Consider the following 27,191-nt stretch of genomic DNA (forward strand, 5'->3'; position numbering starts at 1 on the left):
ACCCTGTGTCATGCGTCACCCATCAGGCCTGCATAGTGCGTATGTGTGTCAGCTTTAGCTAAAGCTTTTAATAGACTAGAAAACGTGTGTAGAAATGTAGCTTGTGACTTGGACTAGGTGGGGAACAAGTAATGAATCCTTCTTCTGCCCTGTTGGTGTGTTATATATAACCCTGCAGCCGTCTTTGCGTTACAAATTAAGTTACATGTGTTTTGTCTAATACTGTCCCACTAGGATTTGGAAGTAGTTCTGCTTTCGGAGGCAACACCTCTGGGGCCTCCACCTTTGGCTTTGGAGCTGCGAATAAACCATCTGGAAGCCTGAGTGCAGGTTTGTATTGTGTGTATATTATTTAAGCCTATATACGACGTTATGTAAATGTTCTTAAGACGCCTCTCGGGAGATCTCCTACAGGTCATTAGAAAGTCGTACACCATCAGATTGCATACAGAGCACATTTATGGGGATATATATTCTCGTATGCACGTCGTCTTCTATTCAAACTTTTCTAACTTTTAGTTAAATTGAAAAGCCGGGCCACTGGTGAGCGATTTTCTGCCGGACTGTCCTCCTAAACCCCTGACACGCGACTGTCCTTGATGGAGCAGGCGGGGGGCGCTGCTGGTGTAATGGATGTAATTTGTGTACAGGTTAGGTCTAGTGATGGGCGAGTAGCATCGTTGCTCAGATCTCCCTGAGCATGCTCGGGTGTCCTCCGAGTATTTTGGCGTGCTCGGAGACTTAGTATTCGTCGCCTCAGCTGCATGATTTATGGCTGCTAGACAGACTGAATACATGAGGGGAATCCCTAACAAACAGGCATTCCACACATGTATTCAAGCTGTCTAGCAGCCGCAAATCATGCAGCTGAGACAATGAAAACTAAATCTCTGAGCACGCCAAAATACTCCGAGACCACCCGAGCAACGAGTATACTCACTCATCACTAGTTAGGTCCTGAAGGAGTCACTCGTCTGCTTTGGCGAATAAAGTAATTCCTTCCCTCACTGTCCCAGGCTGCTGGCAGCAGTGAGAACAGACTGTGTGATGGCCAGTGATGGGGGTCTGCAGCTTCTCATCTGCACAGGGGATGGCAGTCACTTATGTAATCTGTTGTGTGACAAAGCCTCTGCTGTGTGAATGAGACAGCTCTGTGTCACTGATGTCTTCACACAGCAGCAGATTTGGTGCAGTGTATGTGTGAGCACTGTGTCTGTAATGACACAGATACTGATGGGAGCAGCCTGTCCCAGAATACAGGACGATTTTCCCTCCTCTTCAGTAGTTTCGCTTTCCATAGATCACTGTTCAGTGTGTGTCTGGGGGAGGAGCAGCTGGGTGGTCTGCTCTCTGCACTGAGGCTGCTAGAGGGGGAGGATTTGTTACTGTGTGATGAGGGCTTGTTCATGTGGATGGGGAGGGCCTGTAGCTATGGAGGGTGGGGTTGTTGCTATAGAGGGCATGTTTGGAGTAGAGTAGGAGGTTATGACTAGTTCTCCTTTCAATGCCATAACACCCCCCCTTGGACGTTCTGTTCAGAATATCTAGAGAACCGTGCAAACTAGTGACAGAAAGTAAATTACTTATTGTCATAATTCTGCAGCCCAGATATGTACTGAGAATATGTGAAAAGCCCGGACAACCCCTTTAAGAAAGGAATAAAATAATGGGGGATGTAGCATAATTTGTGTATAAAAAGCACATGATGATGTCTGTGGTGTCTCCTAAGGCTATGTTTGCACATTGTGTCTTTGCAACATTTTTTGTTTATACAGTTTTTTATGCAGATTTTCCACTACGTTTCATAATGCCAACAAAATCTGAGGTTTCAGAAATCTCTTCCACACAACTTGTTTGTTTTTTTCCTGACTGATTTAGAAAACTTCTGCATTTTTTTTAACGCAGCTTAAAATTTGCATTAACCACTTCATGACCCAGCCTATTTTGACCTTAATGACCTGGCCATTTTTTGCAATTCTGACCAGTGTCCCTTTATGAGGTAATAACTCTGGAACGCTTCAACGCATCCTAGCGATTCTGAGACTGTTTTTTCGTGACATATTGGGCTTCATGTTAGTGGTAAATTTAGATCGATAATTTTTGCGTTTATTTGTGAAAAAATCAGAAATTTGGCGAAAATTTCGCAATTTTCAAATTTTGAATTTTTATTCTGTTAAACTAGAGAGTTATGTGACACAAAATAGTTACTAAATAACATTTCCCACATGTCTACTTTACATCAGCACAATTTTGGAAGCAAAATATTTTTTTGTTAGGAAGTTATAAGGGTTAAAAGTTGACCAGTGATTTCTCATTTTTACAACAAAATTTACAAAACCATTTTTTTTAGGGACCACCTCACATTTGAAGTCACTTTGAGGGGTCTATATGGCAGAAAATACCCAAAAGTGACACCATTCTAAAAACTGCCCCCCCAAGCTACTCAAAACTACATTCAAGAAGATTATTAACCCTTTAGGTGTTTCACAGGAACTAAAGCAACATGGAAGGAAAAAAAGGACATTTTAATTTTTCCAACAAAAATTTTCTTTCAGCATCAATTTTTTCATTTTCACATGGGCAACAGGATAAAATGGATCCTAAAATTTGTTGGGCAATTTCCCCTGAGTACACCGATACCTCATATGTGGTCAAAAACCACTGTTTGGGCGCACGGCAGGGCTCAGAAGGGAAGGAGCGCCATTTGACTTTTTGAATGGAAAATATGCTGGAATATTTAACGCTTGCCATGTCGCGTTTGGAGAGTCGCTGTGTGCCTAAACACTGGCGCTCCCCCACAAGTGACCCCATTTTGGAAACTAGACCCCCCAAGGATCTTATCTAGATGCATAGTGATCACTTTGAACCCCCAGGTGCTTCTCAAATTGATCCATAAAAAAAAAAAAAAGTACTTTTACTCTTCGCCACGACAGCACCCACTGGAGGTATCGGATCCGCCCATTTGGAACAGGAAACCCTACAGGAAAGATAAAAGGGGCGGTCCGCCTTTCCTCCTCAGTTTTGGTTTCCTGTTCCAAATGGAGCAGGATCCTGCAGGATCTTACCTGGGCCATGCATCCGCCTGTGCGGTCTCCTCGGGAACGGCAGGGGCTGCGGTCCGGAAGCAGCGTCGGGGGAGATTCCGTTTGACGGCTCCCCCCTCGTCTGGTGGCATAGTGGTAATGACCGGGTCCGGGGAGGGCCGCCCGGTCTTACCAGGGAGCGGGCCGGGCCGGTCCGGCATCCGGGGGATCCCCCCCCCCCCCAATCGGTGGGGATATAGCGTGGAGGTGAGGCCATGAGCGCGCGAGCCGCGCGTGTGAGTAGCGGTGGCGCGGAAGCCGGCCGGCACCCGACGCTCCTATACCCCGGAAGTAATGGTTGAACTTCCGGGGTAGGATGGCGATGACGCGGCGCATGCGCCCTGTGACAGGGCGACTTCCGGGGGCACGACAAGAAGAAAGATAAAACAGCGCTGCATCGTTGGAACCATGTCGTCCCCCGCAGAGTCGCAAACCCCAGCAGGGGATTCAGCTGGGGGCAACTCCACCAGGGACCGCAGCGCCAGGACAGAGACTGCCCGCAGGAGCGAGGCAGCAGAAACCCGATCCAGACCGTCTCAGCCATCCGACCCGGTATTAAGCTTCACTGGGTGAGTGTGCAAAGTATATACTCTACCTATTAAGCTAACCTCCTCCCTCCCCCCCCCTCTCTTTACCTTTGACCTCTCACTTCAGTCAAAGAAAAAAGAAAAAACTAAACATAAAGAATGCGCATTATGTTCAGATCCTCTCCCTGACTCCTACCCCAAAAAACTCTGCAAACAATGCATGAAAGAGACCAGGCAGGGGTCGACGATATCTTCCAAAGATATCCGAGCCATAATTAGGGAGGAAATACAAGCCATCAACCGCGCCAGCACTCCCGCAGAGTCCAGTCATAAGAAACAGGTCATTGTTAGTTCAGAGTCAGAGGAAGAACAGGAGTTAAACTCAGGCTCCGCATCCACGTCCTCATCGTCATCCTCGGAGATGGAAGGACGCGCATGTTTTCCACTGGACAGCGTAGATAACCTTGTAAAAGCGGTTAGAAATACTATGGGATGTGAAGAAGAAAGGGGAGCCCAAACCGCGCAGGACATTATGTTTGCGGGATTGGCAGAGAAAAAGAGGAGATCATTTCCGGTGATACCGGCAATTAAGGACCTCATCAAAAGAGAGTGGGAGAAACACGACCAGAGGGGTTTTCTCCCATCAGCTTCAAAACGGAAATACCCGTTCACTGATGAAGATCTATTAAAATGGACTAAAGTACCAAAGGTGGATGCCGTCATATCCTCCACTTCCAAACAGACCTCGATCCCGGTCGAGGACGCAGGATTGTTAGCAGACCCATTAGACCGAAAGGCTGAATCTTCGCTCAAAAGGTCCTGGGAATCCACCACCGGGGTATTCAAACCCGCAATAGCCAGCACATGTACTGCTAGATCAATGCTGGTATGGCTAGATCAATTAGACCAGCAGATTGAGCAAAGAGTGTCAAGGGAGAAACTGCGTGCAGCCATCCCGTTGATAAGAGGTGCAGCTGCCTTTATGGCAGACGCTTCAGCGGACACCCTAAGACTGGCAGCGAGGTCGGCAGCCCTGGTGAATAACGCCAGACGCGCGCTGTGGATAAAGAGCTGGAAAGGGGATGCACAATCAAAATCCAAAATTAGTGCAACCCCATGCGAGGGTGAGTTCCTCTTTGGAAAAGCCTTAGACGAAATTCTCGCCAAGGCAAAAGAAAGGAAAAAGGCCTTCAGTGATTCTCCCATTCCGTTTTATAGGAAAACCTTTAAGAGACGGCCATTCGGGAGAAGAAGACAATCGGACAGAACGAATAGATGGGCCACGAAAGACGAAAAGCAGAAGGGTACCATCTTCAGAGGGCCAACATATAGGAGAGATAAAAATTAAGAGTTTAGACCCACCAGTTGGGGGTAGATTAAAATTTTTTTTTACCAAGTGGGAACAAATTACGTTAAACCCATGGATTTTGAACATAATCAAGGAAGGAATAAAGATTGAATTCCTTCGGATCCCCTATGAGTTCTTTGTTATAACTCGCCTTAATTCCTCACTTCAGCAAAAGGCTCTCGAAGACGAGATTCGAGTCCTACTAGCTAAAAAAGTTTTAGTTGACGTCCCTGAGGAACAACAGGGTAGAGGCTTTTACTCTCCCCTGTTTTTGGTGCCTAAACCAGACGGTACGTTTAGAACCATTATTAATTTAAAGAAGCTAAATTCATTTATAAAAAATTATAATTTCAAAATGGAATCAATTAGATCCACTATAAAGCTTCTTTTCCCAAATTGCGTAATGGCAGGGATTGATTTAAAAGATGCTTATTATCATCTCCCTATACACAACAGATTCCAGAAATACCTAAGAGTCGCAGTGGAAGTCGAGGGAAGGATTCGTCATTTCCAATACGCGGCAATGCCCTTCGGGCTTTCCACGGCACCAAGAATATTTACCAAGGTGATGGCAGAAGTGATGGCCTACCTTCGCCAAAAAGACACACTAATTGTGCCATATCTAGACGACTTCCTAATAATTGGGAATTCAGTCAAACAATGTACTGAACGCGTAACTGACGCAATCTCCTCTTTTCAGAGCCTTGGCTGGATCATCAATATCCAAAAGTCCAGACTCGATCCGCAATCTCTCCAGACATTTCTAGGATTTCAACTAGATTCCTTGACCCAGAGATGTCTACTACCTCAGGTAAAAATCACCCTCACAAAACAAAAAATACAAGCAGCTATAGATAAACCACGTGTATCCTTGAGAGAAGCAATGTCACTATTAGGATCACTAAATTCTTGCACCCCGGCAGTCTGGTGGGCCCAGTACCATGTCCGTACGCTACAACACCAGATCCTCCAAGAGGATAAGCGACATAGTGGTCATTTGCAGAGCAAAATAACCCTGTCACAAGAAGTCTTGACTTCCCTAGAGTGGTGGTTAGACGATAACCATTTATGTTCAGGAGTTCCATGGGTTATAGTTCCATCCTGTATCGTAACCACCGATGCCAGTCCCCAGGGCTGGGGAGCCCACATGGAGAATGGGTTTCGTCAGGGAAGGTGGAGTAAAGAGGAATGCGATTACTCATCTAATTTAAAAGAACTGACTGCAGTGTTCTATGCTCTATACAACTTCCTTCCGCAGCTCCAACAGAAGCATGTAAGGATCCTGTCGGACAACACCACCACAGTGGCATATATAAACAGACAAGGAGGAACTCGATCAGAGACTCTGATGTCTTCAGCGGCAAGAATTTTAAACTTAGCAGAAAACTATTTTTTGTCCCTCTCGGCCCTTCATATCAGAGGCGAGAGCAATCAAAAGGCAGACTTCCTAAGCCGACACACTCTACGACAAGGAGAGTGGTGCCTCAATCGGAAGATCTTCAGGGACATAGTAGCCTCATGGGGACAACCCGAGGTGGACCTTTTCGCCACAAAGGAGAACAGGCAGATAAAAACATTTGCCTCCCTATCTCCGTCAGATCACCCAGACATACTGGACGCCTTTCTAGCTCCATGGAATTTCAACCTGGCGTATGCGTTCCCTCCATTGATCCTCCTACCTCAAGTAATTCGGAAGATCAGAGACGACAAAGCAAGAATAATCTTAATAGCACCGTTCTGGCCAAAAAGACCGTGGTTTTCGTGGCTGCAGATTATGTCAATAACAGATCCTTGGATCCTTCCGACTGCCAATCTACTCTCCCAAGGCCCCTTTTTCCACCCTCAAGTGCTCAGCTTGCACTTGACGGCGTGGAATTTGAGAGGCAGTTATTGAGGACAAGAGGATTCTCGGAGTCCTTAATTACTACACTACTACAAAGTAGAAAACAGTCCACAACCCAAATTTACACTAGAATATGGAAAAAATTTCTTCAATTCCATACAGTACCTCATACAGCAGAAGTTCCGATAATCCCAATCTTGGAATTTCTGCAGAAGGGGAAAGACTTAGGCTTAGCAGTAAATACACTGAGAGTACAAATATCGGCATTAGGAGCACTATATGGCCATAATATAGCAGGCAACAAGTGGATAACTCGTTTCATTACAGCATGTGAACGAATAGCTCCAATCCACATACCCTCCGTCCCTACATGGGATCTAAATATGGTCTTAGACGCCCTAACGGTAGACCCCTTTGAGCCGATCGACACAATACCCTTCAAATACTTAGCACTTAAAATGGCCCTCTTAGTATCACTGACCTCAGCTAGAAGAGTGGGTGATATCCAGGCCTTGTCAATAGATCCACCTTTTTTCCAAGAATACCAAGACAGATTGGTATTAAAACCAGACCCTGCCTACCTGCCAAAAGTGGCAACAAAATACCATAGATCTCAGGAGATACTCCTCCCAACCTTCTATAAAAATCCCTCTACTCCGGAAGAGCAGAAGTTCCATACTCTGGACGTCAAAAGAACTGTCCTAAAATGTATTGAGAGGTCCAACAGTTGGAGGCAGAGTAGGGCCCTATTTATTTCATTTCAGGGCTGTAAGAAGGGGTATGGAGTCACGAAGAGCACCATTTCCCGGTGGATCAGAGAGGCCATTCGTTTAGCCTACTCCGTAAAAAACGAAGATCCTCCAGGGAACATCAGGGCTCATTCCACCAGGGCAATGGCAACCTCTTGGGCGGAAAAGGGAGATGTTCCGATTGAAACTATATGTAAGGCGGCAGTTTGGTCATCCCCTTCTACCTTCTATAACCACTACAGACTTGATCTTTCATCCACCTCTGACTTAAGCTTTGGCAGGACTATCCTTGGCACGGTGGTCCCACCCAGGTGATGGTCTCTGGAATCTCTCCAGTGGGTGCTGTCGTGGCGAAGAGTAAAAAGCCGGATTACTTACCGGTAATGCTCTTTTAATGAGTCCACGACAGCACCCGTTCACTTCCCCTCCTAAGGATATCAATAGTTAAAGTATATTAACCAAATAATGGATAAGAAAGATGTTAAAATAAGAGAACATTGCCTAATCCTTGGCGGTCCTTCTGGTACTCTGAAACGAAAAACTGAGGAGGAAAGGCGGACCGCCCCTTTTATCTTTCCTGTAGGGTTTCCTGTTCCAAATGGGCGGATCCGATACCTCCAGTGGGTGCTGTCGTGGACTCCTTAAAAGAGCATTACCGGTAAGTAATCCGGCTTTTTTTTCACAAAAATTATCTTTTAGCCTCAGTTTTTTCATTTTCACATGGGCAACAGGATAAAATGGATCCTAAAATTTGTTGGGCAATTTCTCCTGAGTACACCGATACCTCATATGTGGTCATAAACCACTGTTTGGGTGCACGGCAGGGCCCGGAAGGGAAGGAGCGCCATTTGACTTTTTGAATGGAAAATTAGCTCCAATCGTTATCGGACACCATGTCGTGTTTGGAGAGCCCCTGTGTGCCTAAACATTGGAGCTCCCCCACAAGTGACACCATTTTGGAAACTAGACCCCTTAAGGAACTTATCTAGATGTGTAGTGAGCACTTTGAACCCCCAAGTGCTTCACAAAAGTTTATAACATAGAGCAGTGAAAATAAAAAAAATCATTTTTTTTTCCTCCAAAAATGATTTTTTAGCACGCTATTTTTTATTTTCACAAGGGTAACAGGAGAAATTGGACCACAAAAGTTGTTGTCCAGATTGTCCTGAGTATGCTGGTACCCCATATGTGGGGGGGGGGGGCACTGTTTGGGTGCACGGCAGGGCGCAGAAGGGAATGAGTGCCATTTGACTTTTTGAAATGAAAATTAGCTCCAATCGTTAGCGGACACCATGTCGTGTTTGGAGAGCCCCTGTGTGCCTAAACTTTGGAGCTCCCCCACAAATGACCCCATTTTGGAAACTAGACCCCCTAAGGAACTTATCTAGATGCATAGTGAGCACTTTGAACCCCCAGGTGATTCACAGAAGTTTATAATGCAGAGCAGTGAAAATAAAAAATCTTTTTTTTTCCTAAAAAAAAAATTTTTAGTTGGCAATTTTTTATTTTCACAAGGGTACTAGGATAAATTGGACCCCAAAAGTTGTTGTCCAGTTTGTCCTGAGTACGCTGGTACCCCATATGTGGGGGGGAACCACTGTTTGGGCACACGTTGGGGCTCAGCAGGGAAGTAGTGACATTTTGAAATGCTGAGCCCCTGTGTGCCTAAACAGTAGAAACCCCCCACAAGTGACCCCATTTTGGAAACTAGACCCCCCCAAGGAACTTATCTAGATGTGTGGTGAGCACCGTGAACCCCCAAGTGCTTCACAGAAGTTTATAATGCAGAGCCGTGAAAATAAAAAATCATTTTTTTTCCCTCAAAAAAAATGAATTTTAGCACGCAATTTTTTTTTCACAAGGGTAACAGGATAAATTGGACCCCAAAAGTTGTTGTCCAGTTTGTCCTGAGTACGCTGATACCCCATATGTGGGGGATGACCACTGTATGGGCACACGTCAGGGCTCGGAAGGGAAGTAGTGACGTTTTGGTATGCAGACTTTGATGGAATGGTCTGCGGGCATCATGTTTCATTTGCAGAGCCCTTGTTGTACCTAAACTGTGGAAACCCCCCACAAGTGACCCCATTTTGGAAATTAGACCCCCCAAGGAACTTATCTAGATGTGTAGTGAGCACCTTGAACCCCGAAGTGCTTCACAGAAGATTGTAACGCAGAGCCATGAAAATAAAAAATATTTTTTTTTCCTCAAAAAATGAATTTTTAGCTCGCAATTTTTTATTTTCACAAGGGTATCAGGAGAAATTGGACCCCAAAAGTTGTTGTCCAGTTTGTCCTGAGTACGCTGATACCCCATATGTGGGGAGGGACCATTGTTTGGGCACACGTCGGGGCTCGGAAGGGAAGTAGTGACGTTTTGAAATACCGACTTGATCGAATGGTCTGCGGGCATCATGTTACGTTTGCAGAGCCTCTGATGTGCCTAAACAGTGGAAACCCCCCACAAGTGACCCCGTTTTGGAAACTAGACCTTCCAAGGAACGTATGTAAGATGTGTTGTGAGCACTTTGAACCCCCAAGTGCTTCACAGAAGTTTATAATGCAGAGACGTGAAAATGAAAAAATCATTTTTTTCCACAAAAATAATTTTTTAGCCCACAATTTTTTATTTTCCCAAGGGTAACACGAGAAATTAGTCCCAAAAGTTGTTGTGCAATTTTTCCTGAGTACGCTGATACCTCATATGTTGGGGTAAACCACTGTTTGGGCACACGGCAGGGCTTGGAAGGGAGGGAGCACCGTTTGACTTTTTGAACGCAAAATTGGCTGGAATCAATGGTTGCACCATGTCGCGTTTGGCGACCCCCTGATGTGCCTAAACAGTGGAAACCCCTCAATTCTAACTCCAACCCTAACCCCAACACACCCCTAACCACAAGCCTAACCCTAATTCCAACCCTAACCCTAATTCCAACCCTAATTCTAACCCTAATTCCAACCCTAACCCTAATTCCAACCCTAACCCTAATTCTAACCCTAATTCCAACCCTAACCCTAATTCCAACCCTAACCCTAACCCTCTTTCCAACCCTAACCCTCTTTCCAACCCTAACCCTCTTTCCAACCCTAACCCTCTTTCCAACCCTAACCCTCTTTCCAACCCTAACCCTCTTTCCAACCCTAACCCTCTTTCCAACCCTAACCCTAACCCTCTTTCCAACCCTAACCCTCTTTCCAACCCTAACCCTAACCCTCTTTCCAACCCTAACCCTAACCCTCTTTTCAACCCGAACCCTAACCCTCTTTTCAACCCGAACCCTAACCCTCTTTTCAACCCGAACCCTAATGGAAAAATAAAAATATTTTCTTTATTTTATTAGTTGTGCCTACCTATGGGGGTGATAATCGGGGGGTTTATTTACTTTTTCTTTCATTTTGATCACTGTGAGAGTGATCAAAATGAAAGAATAGAATCTGCAGCCGGCAGATTCAGGCGGGCGCACTGCGCATGCGCCCGCCATTTTCTAAGATGGCGGCGCCCATGAACCGTACCCGCCGGACACCGGGAGCGACAGGGGGACTTAGAAGGTGCCGGGGGAGGTGAGAGGGGGTGAGGGGGTTATCGGAATCTGGCGGGGAGCAGAGGGAATGGGAGGGGGGCAGATGATGACAGCGGCGGCAGATCGCCGCTGTCATTCAGTTGCGGGGGGGGGCGATCGCCGGGGGGGGGGGGGGGGTGGAATCGGTGTCTCCAGCCATGTCCGATGCTACAGCAGCATCGGCCATGGCTGGATTGTAATATTTCATCAATTTTCATTGATGAAATATTACTATCGCTCTGATTGGCTGTTTCACTTTTAACAGCCAATCAGAGCGATCGTAGCCACGTGGGGGTGAAGCCACGCCCCCTGTGGCGAAGAACAAAGCCCCCTGTATCTGCGGGTCGGGTGACCTAGGTCACCCGACCCGCAGGGGGGCTTTAAAGTCATGACGCCACATAGGCGTCATGGGTCGTTCTGGCACGACTTTTCATGACGCCTACGTGGCGTCAAAGGTCGTGAAGGGGTTAAAACTGAAAAAAAAACCGCGATGTGTGAACATAGCTTAACTCACAGTATTGGCCATGACCTCGCCCTCAATTAAAACAGTAGGAGCTTCTCAACAACTAATCAAATCATCCCACTTCACTACTGAACATAAAAGCAGCGATCTTATGGGCAGTAGGGCTTCTTTTCCCATAAAAAAGGGGGGAAAAAAATCGCACTAAAAACACGTGTGAACATACCCATACACTCAAAGTTCCCTGTTCAAAAACAATCCAGATAGATGGATCATTGTATCCATTCTAAGCGATCATCTGTGATCTCAGCATCCTGGACTCCGTGATTATGCATTTTAGGCTCTGTTCACACTGCCATCATGGCTTCAGATCTGATGGAAGGGAACTGAACCAAGTGTGAATGGCACCTTACGTACAGAAAATAGGTCTGTACTGATGTGTTTAGATCACTGAAGAGTAATTTAGATTGTACATTAGTGTCATCTTTAAACCTGAATGTGCCAGTCGACAATTTTTTTTTTCTTTTTGTAAATTCTCAGAATGGCCTTTAAAACCCCTTCGTGACAGCCAATACGTATATGTACTGACCTGAGATATAAGGGAATATCATCCCCATACAGGTGACAATCCAGCAGCTGTCGGCTATCCACTATATCTGACAACTTGCTGTATCACAAATGATCGGTGTTGGCACCGTCCATATCTGTTTAAAGTCCCCGTCACACACAGCAATCTCGCTAGCGAGATCGCTGTGTGTGACACTTCTCAGCGACTGGCCCCCCTGCCGGGTATCGATGATTGTCTTGGAATGGACAAGACATTTTTTTGATCGCTGGTCTCCCGCTGGCCAGCAGGCACCGCTGCGTGTGGCAGGCGGGAGACCAGTGATCAGCGAGCTGGAGCTGGTAACCAAGGTACACATCGGGTTTCTAAGTGCCGCGCAGCGCTTAGAAACCCAATGTGTACCTTAGTTACCAGCATGCTGGTGCAGGGAGCTGGTAACCAAGGTAAACAGCGGGTTTCTAAGTGCCGCGCGCCGCTTAGAAACCCGATGTGTACCTTGGTTACCAGCTCCCTGCATCAGCGCGCTGGTAACTAAGGTGCACATCGGGTAACTAAGAGACGTGCGTCACTTGTTACCCGCGTGTCGCTGTCCTGATTGCTGGTGAGATCTGCCTGTTTGGCAGCTCACCAGCAATCATGTGGCGACACACCAGTGATCCTGACAAGGTCATATCGTTGTCGGGATTGCTGGTGCGTCGCTATGTGTGATGGGGGCCTAACCCCTTAGTTGCTGCTGTCAAAAGTGACTACATCAAATAAATGGTTAATAGATTGTGGGGGCTTGCCCTTTAATCTAATTGACACACTGAGATCATGATTGTGTGGTCCTGATGTTTGCCATGGCAGTTCATGGCCAAATAGCGGCTTTAAGGGGGTTTTACACATAGCGATATCGCTAACAATGTCGCTAAAGTATCACCGATTTGGTGACGCAGCAGCGATATCGCTATGTGTGATACTTACCTCCGGCCGGCTCCCCCGCTGTCCATCGCTGATCGCGCAGCTCCATTTCTCGTCAGGCGCTTCCTGCTGGCGCCGACGAGCGACGCATGGACGCGGGCGGGAGGACGTCAGGATCGCCGCGTCTGAAAGGTAAGTAACGACCGCTAGATCGCTGCTGCGTCGCTGTGAGATCTTCCTGTTTGGCAGCTCGCTAGCGACCATTTAGTGATGCACCAGCGATCCTGACCGGGTCGTATCATGGTCGGGATCGCTGGTGCATCGCTAAATGTAAAGGGGCCTTTAGAGTCTCCCTGATATAGCGGTCAGTTCAGAAGTTAGTGACATTTAGGTGGTAAACAAACACTTTTTCATTCTGGCTATACCACTTTGCATTAATTCCTGAAAATCACCTGAAGGGTTAATAAACTACCTGACAGCTGTTTTCAATATGTCATGGGGTGCAGTTTTTAAAATGGTGTCATGTTTGGGGTTTTTTCCAATATGTAGCACCCCTAACGTCACTTCAAACTTGGATAAGTCCCTCAGAAAAATAAATTTTGTAAATTTCCTTGAAAAAATGAAAAATTACTACTACATTTTTAAACCTCCTGAAATGCTAACAAATAAATTAGCGTTTTTAAAAATGGTGCTGATGTAAAGCAGGCATGAGGGAAATGTTATTTATTAATGTTTTTCTGTGGTATGACTATCTGGATTAAAGGGATATTATATTCAGAGTTTGAAAATTGCAATTTTTTTTTTACATTTTTGTCAAGTTTCTGATTTTTTTTTTTTTTAATAAATACAAAATATATCAATCTAAATTTACCACTATCATAAATTATAAAGTGCCACGAAAAAACCATCTCAAAATCACTGGGATTTGTTGAAGCGTTCCAGAGTTATGACCACATAAAGTGACAGTGGTCAGAATTTTTAAAAATTGGCCCGGTCACGAAGGGGTTAAAAATAGAGTAACTTGCGTCACGATCCTCTGCCCTTGCTGTTCAGGCATGGCCTGGCTCCCGGCTGGTCTCTGCTTCCTGGCCCCTCTTGACATATGGAGAGGACTGCTCAACCGTCCCTGACCGCAGAGGCGAGTCGCCGTAGCCCCTGCAGCAGGTAGTAGAAACCAGAAGGGAACAGGCAGCATCGGAATGGGGGCAGAGCATAAACGGTAACAAAGCGTCTTTTCATTTTTTATTTTTTTTTTTGCGTGGTCAACTGCCTTTTTTTTTTTTTTACACTTAATTTACAATAACATGCAGTTTTTTTATTTTTTTTATTGCATTTTTTAAGTGGATAAATGGACAAAACAACTGAATTTTAACCACTTTCTTTTTCTCTTTTAAGATGTTCACCATCGGGTTAAGTATTTCAATATTTTGATAAATTGGACTTTTAGAATCGCAGCCATACAAAAGAATTTTAAAACCTTTTTTTTTTTTTTTTTTTATTTACTGGAGAAAAGGGCAATTTAGATTTTAAAAAAAATTTGGACATTATTTTTTAGTCTCCTTAGGGGACTTGAACCTGTGGTGATGATGATTATTATTACTATGATATGGTATGATGGCCTTCTATGAAGCTAAGACTGTGGCTAAGCTTCATAGGAGACCAAGATGGCAGCCATGGTAATCCATCTATATCCCACAATTGTGTTGCTTTAGCGTGTGTTCCATTTTAAAAGCTGCTGTCCAAGATTAACAGTGGCATCTAAATGGCTAACAGATGAAGCTGTTAAGAGATTCCGGCTGCCAGCATCCACCTCTTGGGCAGGAAGCTTAGATTATTCACGTCCTAATGCGAGAAGGGGTTAAAATAGGTAATTTTCTGGTAGCTTTCCTTCTTAAATGAGAGCTTTTAAGGGTTTCCTACCTAATCTCAGAGCAGCATATTGTGGGGAAAGAGACCCCGATTCCAGTGATGTGTCACTTAGTTTACTAGACACAGTAAACTAAGCAGCAGTTGTGATATAATCAGAGTTTTTAGATGTAGCAGAGCTCAGAAAGCCAAACCTTACCCACACCATCGCTTTCTGTGTACATTTTCTAATGACTATAATCTGTTGGTCAGTGGTGGGGCGGATCTGGACCAGGAGGCATGAGGACAGCTAGTCTGGCTGTGATAATCTCCTGCTGAAAAAACACTCTTTGTATTGAAACAACACAGTCTAATTAGTGATATATCGCTGAAAGCTGTGTCTAAAAGCACAACAGGTAAGCCAGGCATTCTGACATAAGCCTCATGGATGTCAGAAGGGAACAAAGCTTCCATTTCTTTAAGTGAAAGGGTGTGGGGAGGGTTGGGGGGGTGGTTCACTTATTAAAAAAAAAATGTTTAGGGTGATGTTTTATCAATGCCAAGTTTCACACGCCAAAAATGTAACCGTACAGACAAGTGTAGGGAATTGTATCTGATGTTTTGGCTAGAGTAGAGTTATTTAGAAGGAAACCCTTTTCGCGCTTAAATTAATGGTTTCAAATGTATTTTATCCCCTAAAGGATTTGGCAGTTCATCTACATCTGGATTTAACTTCAGCAATCCCGGGATCAATGCATCGGCCGGCTTAACCTTCGGAGTATCTAACTCCTCATCGGCAGGTTTTGGGCCCGGATCACAGCTGCTACAGCTTAAGAAGCCCCCAGCTGGAAACAAGCGAGGGAAAAGATAGACATTGTAGACAATTCGATGTAGTTAGTACATTGAAAGATCTATTTTTCTAAACAAGTGCTGTAATTGTTCCCCAAGAGGTTTATAAAGTTTGTGGAATTTTTTTTGTTTTCTTCCCTTTAGTTAGTTTCAAGTCCAGAAGTTATTAATATGTCTGTAGTGTCTTCACCTGCAAAAAAAATATCATGCCAAATGTTAGCAATTCAATTCACACCACTGTCATTATAAAAAAGTTTGCCCCAGCGGTCAGGTATTTCTGTACATAAGATTGAAGCTTGAAAGGTAAAGTTGTAACAAAAAAAAAAGTGTTCTGTTCTTTTAGTTATGATACTTTTACTACAGTGTGGTACAGGGTTAGTCCTGTTTCCATATTATACCCTAAAAATGGAAACTGTAGATTTCTGTGACCACTCTTGGCCAGAGCGGTAATGCCAGACATCAAAACAAACAGTGACCCCATTACCCAGATTGCAGTCCTGCAACTCCCCCCTCTGTTTGCATGGCTTTCCAGTGCTAATTCCTGCACACGTGCTTATTAGTGATGAGCGAGCGTGCTCTGGTATCGTGTTATTAGAGCATGCTCAGGTGTTGTCGGAGTATCTCTGGCGTGCGCGAGTAATATGTTTGAGTCCCTGCGGCTGCATGATTTGCGACTGTTCGGCAGAGGCAGGGATTGGCTTTTTGTTTGTAGCTGCTGTCATGCAGCCACAGGGACTCGAACATTGTATCCGAGCATGCCCGAGATACACGGCGAACACCCAAGCACGCTCGTTCATCACTACTGCTTATTGGTTTTTCTTTTATACCTTCCCAGACTATTGAGTTAGCAGATTTGGAGCCATCTATATATTTATTACAACCCCAGCAGATTTCAGGGTCCAGAAAAAGCAACATGGTTCTAGAAGTGTCTAGTGTACCCCATCCATATGTGTGACCATGTCTTCTTGCAGTAGTGTAAGGTTTCCTGTTTTTTTTTTTATGTAACTACTTGATTCCCAGCTCCACATGGAGATCTTAGATTGTGATGTATCAGATGCGGAGGTAAATCCATTAAACAATCTGTTGACTATAGGTCCATCTACATAGTGCATCCTTAAAGGGACAAGATTTTTGCTACTCCATCTCAGAGGAGCATGATGTCGGGACAGAGACCCTGATTCCATCGATGTTTCACTTAGTTCGGGGAGTGCAGTCGTTGTGATAAAATCATTGTTTTCTCTGCCGCCGAGCTCAGAATGATGAGCTATGTATAACCCCGCCCACACCACTGATTAGCAGCTTTCTGCCTATGCACAGGACACACAGAATGCTGCTCAGTGCAATCAGTGCAAGGCATGGACCACAAGGCGCGAGACACCTAGTCTTCTAGTGATCTCCTGATAAAACACTGATTTTAATTGAAGCAGCAATGAACAGATCTGTAACGGACACATCACTGGAATCGGGGTCTCAGCCCTTACATCATGCTTTTGTCAGATTACATGGGAAAATCCTGCTGAAAAATTCCCATTTAATGCTAAAGGAATGAACAAAGGAGTTTCTGTTCATATAGGAAAGATGTATGGATGTGACTCTTCTCACTGCCTCCTCTGTTTAGCCGGCGCTACCCTTTCTGGTCCCTACGCATCCACTTGTATTGTATCGCTGCATTTTCACCAGTCCAGCCCTATGAAATTGCAGCTGTTTTTTTTGTGTTTTTTTAACTTTTTCACAAGTCTGCATACATTGTGTAGACAATAAGACACATTTAAGTAGTGCAGATTCATTTTGGACACTGAATTATATTTTCTAGTGATCGATGTCTGTGTATTTTGTATAAAACTGGTCAGGATAATGCCTCTGGGTTGCATGTTTTCCCTATGGTGTATGTATATGTGCTGCATAGTGAATATGTATGTGAACAGGAGTAGAGCAATTGTGAATTTGTTTGCTTTTTTTTTTCTATAATATTTTTGTAATATTTCTTTTGTTTAAAAAAAGTTATTAAAGAATGAAAGTAATTGTGGTGCTAAATTTCAAAAATGTTAGTTGTGCTATGGTGTAAGTATCTAAAAGGATGCAAAAAGCCCATTAATGATAATGTGATGGGTGATAATGGTGACAGCCATCATTCAGGTTTCATGGCGCCATCGCAATAAATCTGCATTATTCACTGGGGTCAATAATCACCCATAAAAGAGCTTTGCCACATGGGCGTATAAGTAGTGATGAGCGCAAGTGGTCGTTGCTCGGGTATGCACAGAGTATCGTGGGCGCTCAAGTGGCACGTTGGATTCCCTGCAGCCGCGTGTTTCGAGGCTGTTAGACAGCCACAAAAAATGCGGGGATTACCTGATGTTCACAACCAGAAAAAATATAAAACCTGTGGCCAAACATTTTTGTATTCCTGAGCACAGCATCATGGACATGAAATTACTTGTATTAAAAGGTAACTTCAAGTCTCAGAGAGACAGGAGGGTCTGGGAGTATAAACTTAGGACAACCTTTGACACACTCGGTGCAGGAATGAATGTGTCACATTGATTTATGTCTTTGTACATCAACTAAGAAATGTGCTCCTCTGATCATTTGGGGGGATTACAACCATGGACCCAAACCTCAGTCATATGACAATAAAACTTTCACACTCCTTATCTATGAACTGTTCCTATATTTATGGCCATAACTGGTTTTCCCTCTTCCATAATGATAGTTCTGCTTCACGTCACTTGTCTTATCGCATTATTCCTGTGCCCCGTTGTGCATAAATGTAACTCTTCAGAAAGTTTGCAATTTGTTACCATCTTTTCAGTTAGCCATTGAAAGACTTCAACCCCTGAGGACTCTCAATTCTGAATATTCTTCTATCTACTGGCCAACACGATACAAAGATTTATATCTTTCCTGTATCATTTGCATTCAGCCGTTCTGGGATTCTTGCCCCTTATTACTGCAAGGCAGGAGATTGGCAAGGCTCTTTAAAGGGTCAATTTTGACTTCTAGGATAGCCACATTTAACAGGTAATACTACAGATGCTGCTCTTTTCCTGTGGGAAGATGCTATTTGCATATCTACTCCTCCTTACATGTAAAGCGCCATGGAATAAATGGCGCTATAACAATAAATAATAATAATATCTTATTTTCCAGGTATCATTGAATGGCCTAAAATCTCCCTACACCAGCTTGATGGTGTATTTAAATATCTGATCCACCTTTTGGGGACAATTTTCTTTTCTCTCTCACCCATGACAGCACCACGGAGAGAGGGGATCCGCCCACAGAGGTCGCATTAACGCCTGTCTGGGCGTCTATGACGCACAGGCAGGCGAAAAAACGCCTTCAGATTAGTACGATACGTCCACGGGGCGCATCGTTCTAAGCTACAGTGGCAGCGAGTTGGACGGAGCTGGGAAAAGGGCAGTATCAGATGTTGCAGAGCTACTCAAGTCAGTAGGCGGGGTTTGTATAGTGATTCCCCGCCTCGTTTTCGGATTGGTGGAGTCTCGCAGATTACGTCACGGGTGCTGTGTTAGCCCCTCCCACACAGCGTTGTGTGTGCGGCCAAAGCTGAGGAGTGAGGACAGTGATGGAGATTACCGGGGGGAGGACGCTGACCGGCTGCACCGTTATCATCCTTCTGTGAGGTGGGAGAGCGTGGCCGGGGACCGCAGCTGCGTGCACGGTGCGTGGTAAGTGTACTGCATGGGAACATTGGGAAAGTGGTCGCGCAGGGCGCCCTCCATCCATAGCAAGGTTGCCTGTACGGTACTAATCCCCGGGGACTCGCAGGGGGAGGGGGGCTGTTATTGCCGCTGTGCTGAGGCCTGTGGCCAGTGACCTGTATGTGCATGCTGTCATCTGCCGGACTGCTATAGGCAGAGCCGACCACCGGTGTCTTGGGGCACTGATTTGTTTCCATTGTTATCATGGACGATGTGTACAATTGGCTCCTGAGCGTCAGCAATCATATGTGTAACAAATGGATTATGTCACTGAGGGGGCTGTGCAATGGTGTGTGTGGGGTGGGGTGGTCTGTGCAATGGTGTGTGTGTGTGTGTGTGTGTGGTCTGTGCAAGTGTGTGTGTGTGTGTGTGTGTGTGTGTGTGTGTGGTGGTCTGTGCAGTGGTGTGTGTGTGTGTGTGTGTGTGTGTGTGTGTGTGTGTATACTCCTCCGTGGTGAAAAATACTCCTCAAAAATATTGGGAGGAGTATTTTTACTCTGAAAAATATGTAGCGCGACCTCTGTCCGCCCATCAAGGACAGGAACCTACAGATAAAAAGGCGGCACCTCTCCTCCGCGCCCAGTTGGGTTCCTGTCCTTGACGGGTGACCCGTGGAACCAGCAGCAGCAGCTTACCTTGGAATAGGAGTCCAGGGCCGACTCGTCCGGTACAGCGGCAGCGGGGAGGCCCCTGCCTCGGCGGGGTCGGTGCCTGAAGCCGCCACCGCTGTTTCCGAGGGGCTGTACAGGGTGAGCGGGCGGGGAGGATCGAGCCGCCGCACCGGAAAGGAGATGGGGCTGGAGGGACGCCGGTACATGCGGGGGCAGCGCGCGGTACAGAGGTGTACCAATATGGCGCTGCCCCGGAAATGGAGGAGACGGCTTCCGGGTCCCTGAGGTCGGCGCATGCGCACTGCGCGCTCACCGGGGCGCAGAGCGGTGCAGGCTGGGAGAGGAAGTGACTTCACGGCCGGGAAAATTTTAAAAGAGAATGCTGCAATTACTCCTGGCTGGAAGCGTCGTGTAAGTATGGAGGACAGTGACCAGCACGAGGAGCAGCCAATGCAGCAGCACAGGCAACACCACCAACGCCGACAAAAAGAAAAGGACGGCGAGGACCGGTCCAGTAGCCACTCCACGCAGCGGAGCAAGTCGACTGTGAGGAGCAAGTCACCTTCCGTGCATCAGCCTGTGACGGATCCGAATCCACCTCCCGAACCGGTACCTGCATCCGCGCACAACGGGGTAAGTGATCTACGTGAATGTCCCCCATTTTAAATATACTTCTTTCCCTTAGGGAAAGAAGAAAGAAAAAACAACCGGGAATGCCCCACCTGTAGCAGACCCCTACCACCAGCTTGGGATAAAAAGCTCTGCGATTCCTGCATACAGGAAGTTCTTTGCGATGAAACGCCGGATTACGCCTCGGAGTTTCAAAGTGCCCTTTCATCCCTAAAACACAAAGGAAGGGGAAGAAAAAGGGACACAATAGTAGTCTCCCAGTCAGAGGCCTCATCGTCAGGGGAAGTTACATCACATACCTCAGGCACCGACGCGTCATCCTCGGATGAGGAAACAGAAGGGCGTCATTGATTTCCTCTGGATGAGGTAGACATGCTAGTAAAGGCGGTAAGGTCTACCATGGGGGTAGCAGATCCTCGGCCAGATAGATCAGTCCAGGACATAATGTTCGGGAGACTAGGCCAAAAGAGGCGCAGAGTGAAAATGTACAGGGCCTGATAAAAAAAGAATGGGGGAGACCAGATAGGAAGAACTTCACGGTTCCCTCTCTTAAAAGAAAATACCCATTCGATGACGAGGCTTCCACGTCTTGGGACAAAGCCCCAAAGTTAGACGTGGCGGTCGCCAAAGCCTCCAAAACATTTGCACTCCCCTTCGAGGATATGGGTACTTTAAGGGACCCATTAGACACAAAAGCTGATACTTTCCTCAAGGGCACTTGGGAATCAGCAGGAGGAAATCTTAGGCCAGCAATAGCGGCAACTTGTACCTCCAGAGCCCTCATGGTGTGGGTGGACCGATTAGAGAAACAGCCGAAGGGAAGGTACACCCAGGGAGAAAATCCTGGAATCTATTCCAGTGATAAGGGGAGCGGCGGCCTTCTTAGCCGATTCATCGGCTGATTCGGTAAGATTGTCATCTAAAACGGCAGCCCTATCAAACGCAGCCCGAAGAACGCTGTGGCTTAAATGTTGGCCTGGGGATTTACAAACCAAGATGAAACTATGTGCCAACCCTTGTGAAGGGAAATTTTTTTTTGGAGAGACTTTGGATGACATCCTCGAAAAGGCGGGGGACAAAAAGAAGGGATTTTCAAATTTAGGCCCTACAGGCCACACAGGCTTTAAAAGGTCCTTTCGTAACAAAAGAATTTTTCAGAGGAGACCCCCGAAAGAACAGAAATGGGACAACAGAAGGAGAGACAGGGGATTCTTCTTTGGTAACTCGTCCCGAGACAAAAAAAACCCTCCAAGTGACTGTTTGCCCAGGGTGGGAGGGAGGCTAAGCTTTTTTCTCCCAGCCTGGAGGAAAATATCGAACAACCCGTGGTTAATAAATCTGATAGGATCAGGGTTAAGAATAGACTTTCTCTCCCACCTCAAAAATATATAGTGACCCCACTAAGATCATCAGCGTCAGAACAGGAAGCCCTCGAAAAAGAGGTCATAAGCCTATCGAACAAAAGGGTCCTCCAGGAGGTTCCCCCACGGGAGAAAGGCAGAGGGTTCTACTCGCCTCTCTTTCTAGTAACCAAACCGGACGGTACCTTCCGGACAATTATAAATCTAAAGAGGCTAAACGATTGTCGAAAACGAGAAATTCAAAATGGAGTCGATCAAGTCGACCATCAAAATTCTCTTTCCCCATTGCTTCATGGTAGTATTAGATCTCAGTGACGCGTACTATCACGTCCCCATCCACAAAGACTCCCTAGAATACCTCAGACTGGCGGTCTCCATAGGAGGCAAAGTAAGGGAGTTTCAGTACAGGGCCTTGCCATTTGGAATTTCGATAGCTCCGCGAATCTTCACGAAATTGGTGGCAGAGATGATGGCTCACCTAAGAGAACAAGATGTTCTAATAGTTCCATAACTGGCCGACTTTTTAATAGCAAGCAGCTCGGCCCAAAGATGCAGGGAACAGAGGGACAGAGTGATGGCCACTCTACAAAACCTCGGCTGGCTCCTGAACCTGAAAAAATCAAGGCTGGAGCCCCGAAAAGTCCAGGAATTCCTAGGCCTGACTCTGGACTCAAACACCCAGGAGTGTTACCTACCAGACCACAAAAAAGAGAGGATCGCTCAGATAGTAGCAAGAGCGATACAGAACCCTTCCATGATGCTAAGAAAAGCAATGTCACTACTAGGGTCCCTCTCCGCCTGCCTGCCAGCGGTCCAGTGGGCGCAGCTACATACGAGAGATCTCCAATCGGATGTATTAGCCAATCAGTTAGCATTAGGAGGTCACTTGGAAGGTCACGTCACACTAGACTCCAAAACTATTCGTTCCCTAGCTTGGTGGAGGAACAGAGACAACCTGTCCAAAGGGATTCCCTGGGTGATAAATATCACACACACAATCACCACAGACGCCAGTCCCAAGGGATGGGGAGCACACATGAGCAACAGGGTGGCTCAGGGGGAAGGGGGAGGTCAGGAACTAAAAGCCTCCTCGAACCAAAGGGAACTGTGGGCAGTAGGCTACGCCCTAACACACTTTCTACCGATATTAAGGGGCCATCATGTCCACATATTTTCGGACAATCGGGTGAAGGTGGCCTACATAAATCATCAGGGGGGAACCAGATCCCGAACACTAATGAACACATCCTCTGAAATATTCACGCTAGCCGAAAAAAACCTACTATCCCTATCGGCACTACACATACGGGGAACAGAGAACCAGACAGCAGACTTTCTAAGTCGCACCCAGCTACATCAAGGGTAGTGGGTTCTAAAACAGTCCATTTTTCATAAGATCGTAAAAATGTGGGGGACCCCGGACATACAGTAGATTTGTTTGCTGACCACAAAAACAAAAAAATGGAACGATTTTGTTCCCTAGACCCCAGGGGAAATCTCCGGACCCTGGATGCGTTTATGCTTCCGTGGACACAGGGCCTAATGTATGCCTTCCCGACGCCCATTCTCATCCCGGCAGTAATAAGGAAAGTCAGAGAAGACAGGGCACGAATGATATTGATAGCCCCGTTCTGGCCAAAAAGAACCTGGTTTTCCTGGCTGAGAATACTGTCAATAACCGACCCCTGGGTTCTACCAGATCTCCCCGACCTTCTGTCCCAAGGTCCCGTGTTACACCCTCGAGCAGTGAACCTCCATTTAACAGCATGGAATTTGAAAGGGCCCTACTGAGGGGGAAGGGGTTCTCAGCAAACCTGGTTTCCACGCTACAAAAAAGTAGGAAACCGATCACAACCAGGGCCTATGGTAGAACTTGGAGGAAATTTCTATCCAGCTCCGGGGTAAGGGTTCAGGATGGAGTACAAATCGACAAAATTCTCGAATTCTTGCAAAAAGGGTTAGAACAGGGGCTGGCGACTAATACGTTGAAGGTACAGGTAGAAGCTCTAGGCGCCCTTTATAACCAGGATGTGGCGGGCAACCCTTGGGTAGTACAGTTTATGAGGGCCGCAGCCAGATCTAGACCAATAACCACCCAGAAGATACCATCATGGGATCTAAACCTAGTGTTGTCTGCCCTAACAGGGCACCCATTCGAGCCCATCCAGTCAGCACCCCTGAAAACCTTATCATTAAAGACAATACTCTTAGTGGCCCTAACATCCGCTCACAGAGTGAGCGATATTCAAGCCTTGTCAGCGATACCCCCGTTCACTTAAATCTTGGACGATAGAATCATATTAAAACCTGACCCAGCATACCTACCTAAGGTGTCAACACACTTTCATAGGTCACAAGAAGTAGTCCTTCCTTCTGCCCAAACCCTAAGAATAGGGGGGAGGAAAAATTTCACACCCTAGATGTGAAGAGGTGCCTAGTTCAGTACTTGGAGGCCACCAAGGAATGTAGGAAGAAAGGGTCTGCCTTTGTGTGTTTCCAGGGACCTCGGAAGGGACTCAAGGCATCCAAGAGTACCCTAGCAAGGTGGATACGGGATGCGATTGCTCTGGCGTATTCATCCAGTGGGAATACCATCCCGGAGGGTCTAAAAGCTCACTCTACGAGGGCAATGGCGACCTCATGGGCAGAAAGATTAGAGGTATCAATAGAGCAGATCTGTAAGGCGGCCACCTGGTCAACACCTTATAACTTTTTCAGGCACTATCGTTTAGATCTAGCCTCTACGTCTGACCTGACCTTCGGGAGAAGGGTCCTTGAGGCGGTGGTCCCTCCCTAAGCTACCAATCTCTGAAATTCTCTCCGTGGTGCTGTCATTGGTGAGAGAGAATAGCTTAGTTACTCACCGATAACGGTGTTTCTCAGAACCCATGACAGCACCCACTTATCCCCCCCCCTTTCACGTGTGCGGTGAGCACGAGTTAATGTGTGTAAAGTGTTTTTGTTAAGACACGGGGCTTCTCCATAATATGCAATATTATAATGTTATGTATATACTTTTGTTGTTAACTAACCGGGAGACCCTCTGATGCTCTGTAACCAACTAGGGGCGGTGGAGAGGTGCCGCCTTTTTATCTGTAGGTTCCTGTCCTTGATGGGCGGACCCCCTCTCTCCGTGGTGCTGTCATGGGTTCCGAGAAACACCGTTATCGGTGAGTAAGCTATTTTAATGCATGTACTACGCAAATTCTGAAAAAAAAATACTGAACCTCTGATGAAAATGTAAAAAAAAAATGCAATAATGATTGGTAATCTATAGCCATATTTTTTTTCACAACAGAACACGGATTAGAAGTTGAACATTAGACATTCTCCATTTCATTAAAAAAAAAATAACTCTCTCTTAGAAATTAAAGGCAGCAACAGATCTAAAAAGGAAAAAGCTGGGATGGTGTTAACAAGAGACTGGAAAAGTAAGTTGTACTAATGGAAAAACAACTGAAAGGTAACTTTTCAACTAAGTCCTCTGACTGTCTAAGAAGAACTCATAAGAGAGGCAGAGTCTCTCAAAAGCAAAGATGGTTAGAGGGTCAACAATCTGTGAACTGTGTCTAAACGTTGAGGAACAAGTTCAGAATAATGTTCCTCAGTGTAATATTATGAAGACTTTGAATATCACACTATCTACAGTGCATAATATCAAGAGAGTCGGGATAGAGATTATGGGATGTCCATGTGCTCAGTGGACAAAGCTGATGGTAACTATTGGATGCTCATGTTTTACCGGCCGTCAGGCGGCACTGAATTAAGAACATAGGTGGTTTCCTTCATTGGAGACTGCCCTTCCCGTGGTTGTTCCTTCCCGGGGAAAGACCTGGCTAGTCATTGCTTGCGTTGAGAAACATGTGATGGTGTCTCCGCGGCTGTTGATTTACATGCTTTTGCATATTTCCCATAAGGGATGGGGGCATTGCTCTAGATCACTGCGTTGAGAAACATGTGATGGTGTCTCCGCAGTGTTGGATGTTGATCTCCATGAGGTCACTCATCCTTATGTTCATATACTGAATTAAGAACAGGCATGGGTTGGTTGTGCATGGGCTCAGAAATCATTCCAGAAATTTTGAACACATAGTTCGTCGTACAATCCACAAATACAAGTGAGTGGTCAATCCTCAAAAGAATACATATATAGTCACAATCCACAAATGCTGCCATCTTCTCTGGGTAAATCGCATTTAACATGGACTGTGGCAACATGAAAAACTGTTCTGTGCTCAGAGGAATCAAAATTTGAAATCCTTAATGGAAACCATGCATGCTGTGTACTGTGGACTCAAGAGGAGAGGGACCATCCAGCTTATCAGCGCACCGTTCCCGTGCCCCCGATGGTATGGAAGGCATTAGAGTCTATTGCATGACCAGCTTACACATGAAAGGCGCCATCTTTGCTGAGCAATATATACAGGTACGTCTGGTAATATTTGGGCAGTGACCGAATCTTCGCGATTTCAGCTCTGCAGGCCACTATTTTTTATTTAAAATGAAACAGCTGAGATACAACTGAAGTGAAGACTTTCAGGTATATTTAAAAAGGTTGAACAAAACTATACTGTGAAACTTTTAGGAATTGGAACTATTTTTCTACAAAGTCTCCTCATTTCAGGGGTTTAAAAGTAATTGGACAAATTAACTTTACCATAAATAAAATGTTAATTTTTACTACTTTGTAAAGAATCCTTTACAGGTATTGAGTGCGTGAAGTCTGGAAGCCATGGACATCACCAAACTTTGGGTTTCCTCCTTTTGTGATGCTTTGCCGGACTTTACTGCAGCTGTAGTTGTTGTTTGTTTGTGGGTCTATCTGCCATAGGCTAGTTTCACACTAGTGTTTTGGAGCGCAGCGACAGCCTGCGCACGGCCGTCGCTAAGCCCCGCCCCCTGTGTGTATGTATATAATATATAAGCTATGAACCCGTTCTATGCCCGGGTAGCGGGCATTTTTATTGGTATATTGTCTCCCAACCTGGTATGTGCTGCACCCCTCATCCCTATCCTGGTATGTATGGTACCCTCACCCCCAATCCTGGTATGCATGGCACCCCCCTCATTATGCATGGTGCCCTCACCCCCCAATCCTGGTATGCATGGTGCCCTCACCCCCCAATCCTGGTATG

General features: G+C 45.9%; 1 protein-coding gene across 4 annotated transcripts in view; it reads left to right on the top strand.

Annotated features, from left to right (window-relative positions):
• NUP58 (nucleoporin 58) overlaps positions 1 to 27,191 on the top strand; it is a 148,221-nt gene that overhangs the window by 78,317 nt on the left and 42,713 nt on the right. For 2 of the 4 annotated variants that reach the window (XM_073583116.1, XM_073583117.1), the window contains 2 exons: positions 235 to 330; positions 15,582 to 17,772. The exons of 1 other annotated variant lie outside the window; for it this stretch is intronic. In XM_073583116.1, coding sequence (XP_073439217.1) covers positions 235 to 330; positions 15,582 to 15,751 — 266 coding nt within the window. In that variant the 3' untranslated portion in view covers positions 15,752 to 17,772. Of the gene's footprint in view, positions 1 to 234; positions 331 to 15,581; positions 17,773 to 27,191 lie in introns of those variants that run through there. One more of the 4 variants, XM_073583118.1, reaches the window with a different exon arrangement.

Source organism: Dendrobates tinctorius, unplaced genomic scaffold (assembly GCF_039654945.1).
Source record: "Dendrobates tinctorius isolate UK_male_01 unplaced genomic scaffold, ASM3965494v1 ptg000075l, whole genome shotgun sequence".
NCBI lineage: Eukaryota > Metazoa > Chordata > Amphibia > Anura > Dendrobatidae > Dendrobates > Dendrobates tinctorius.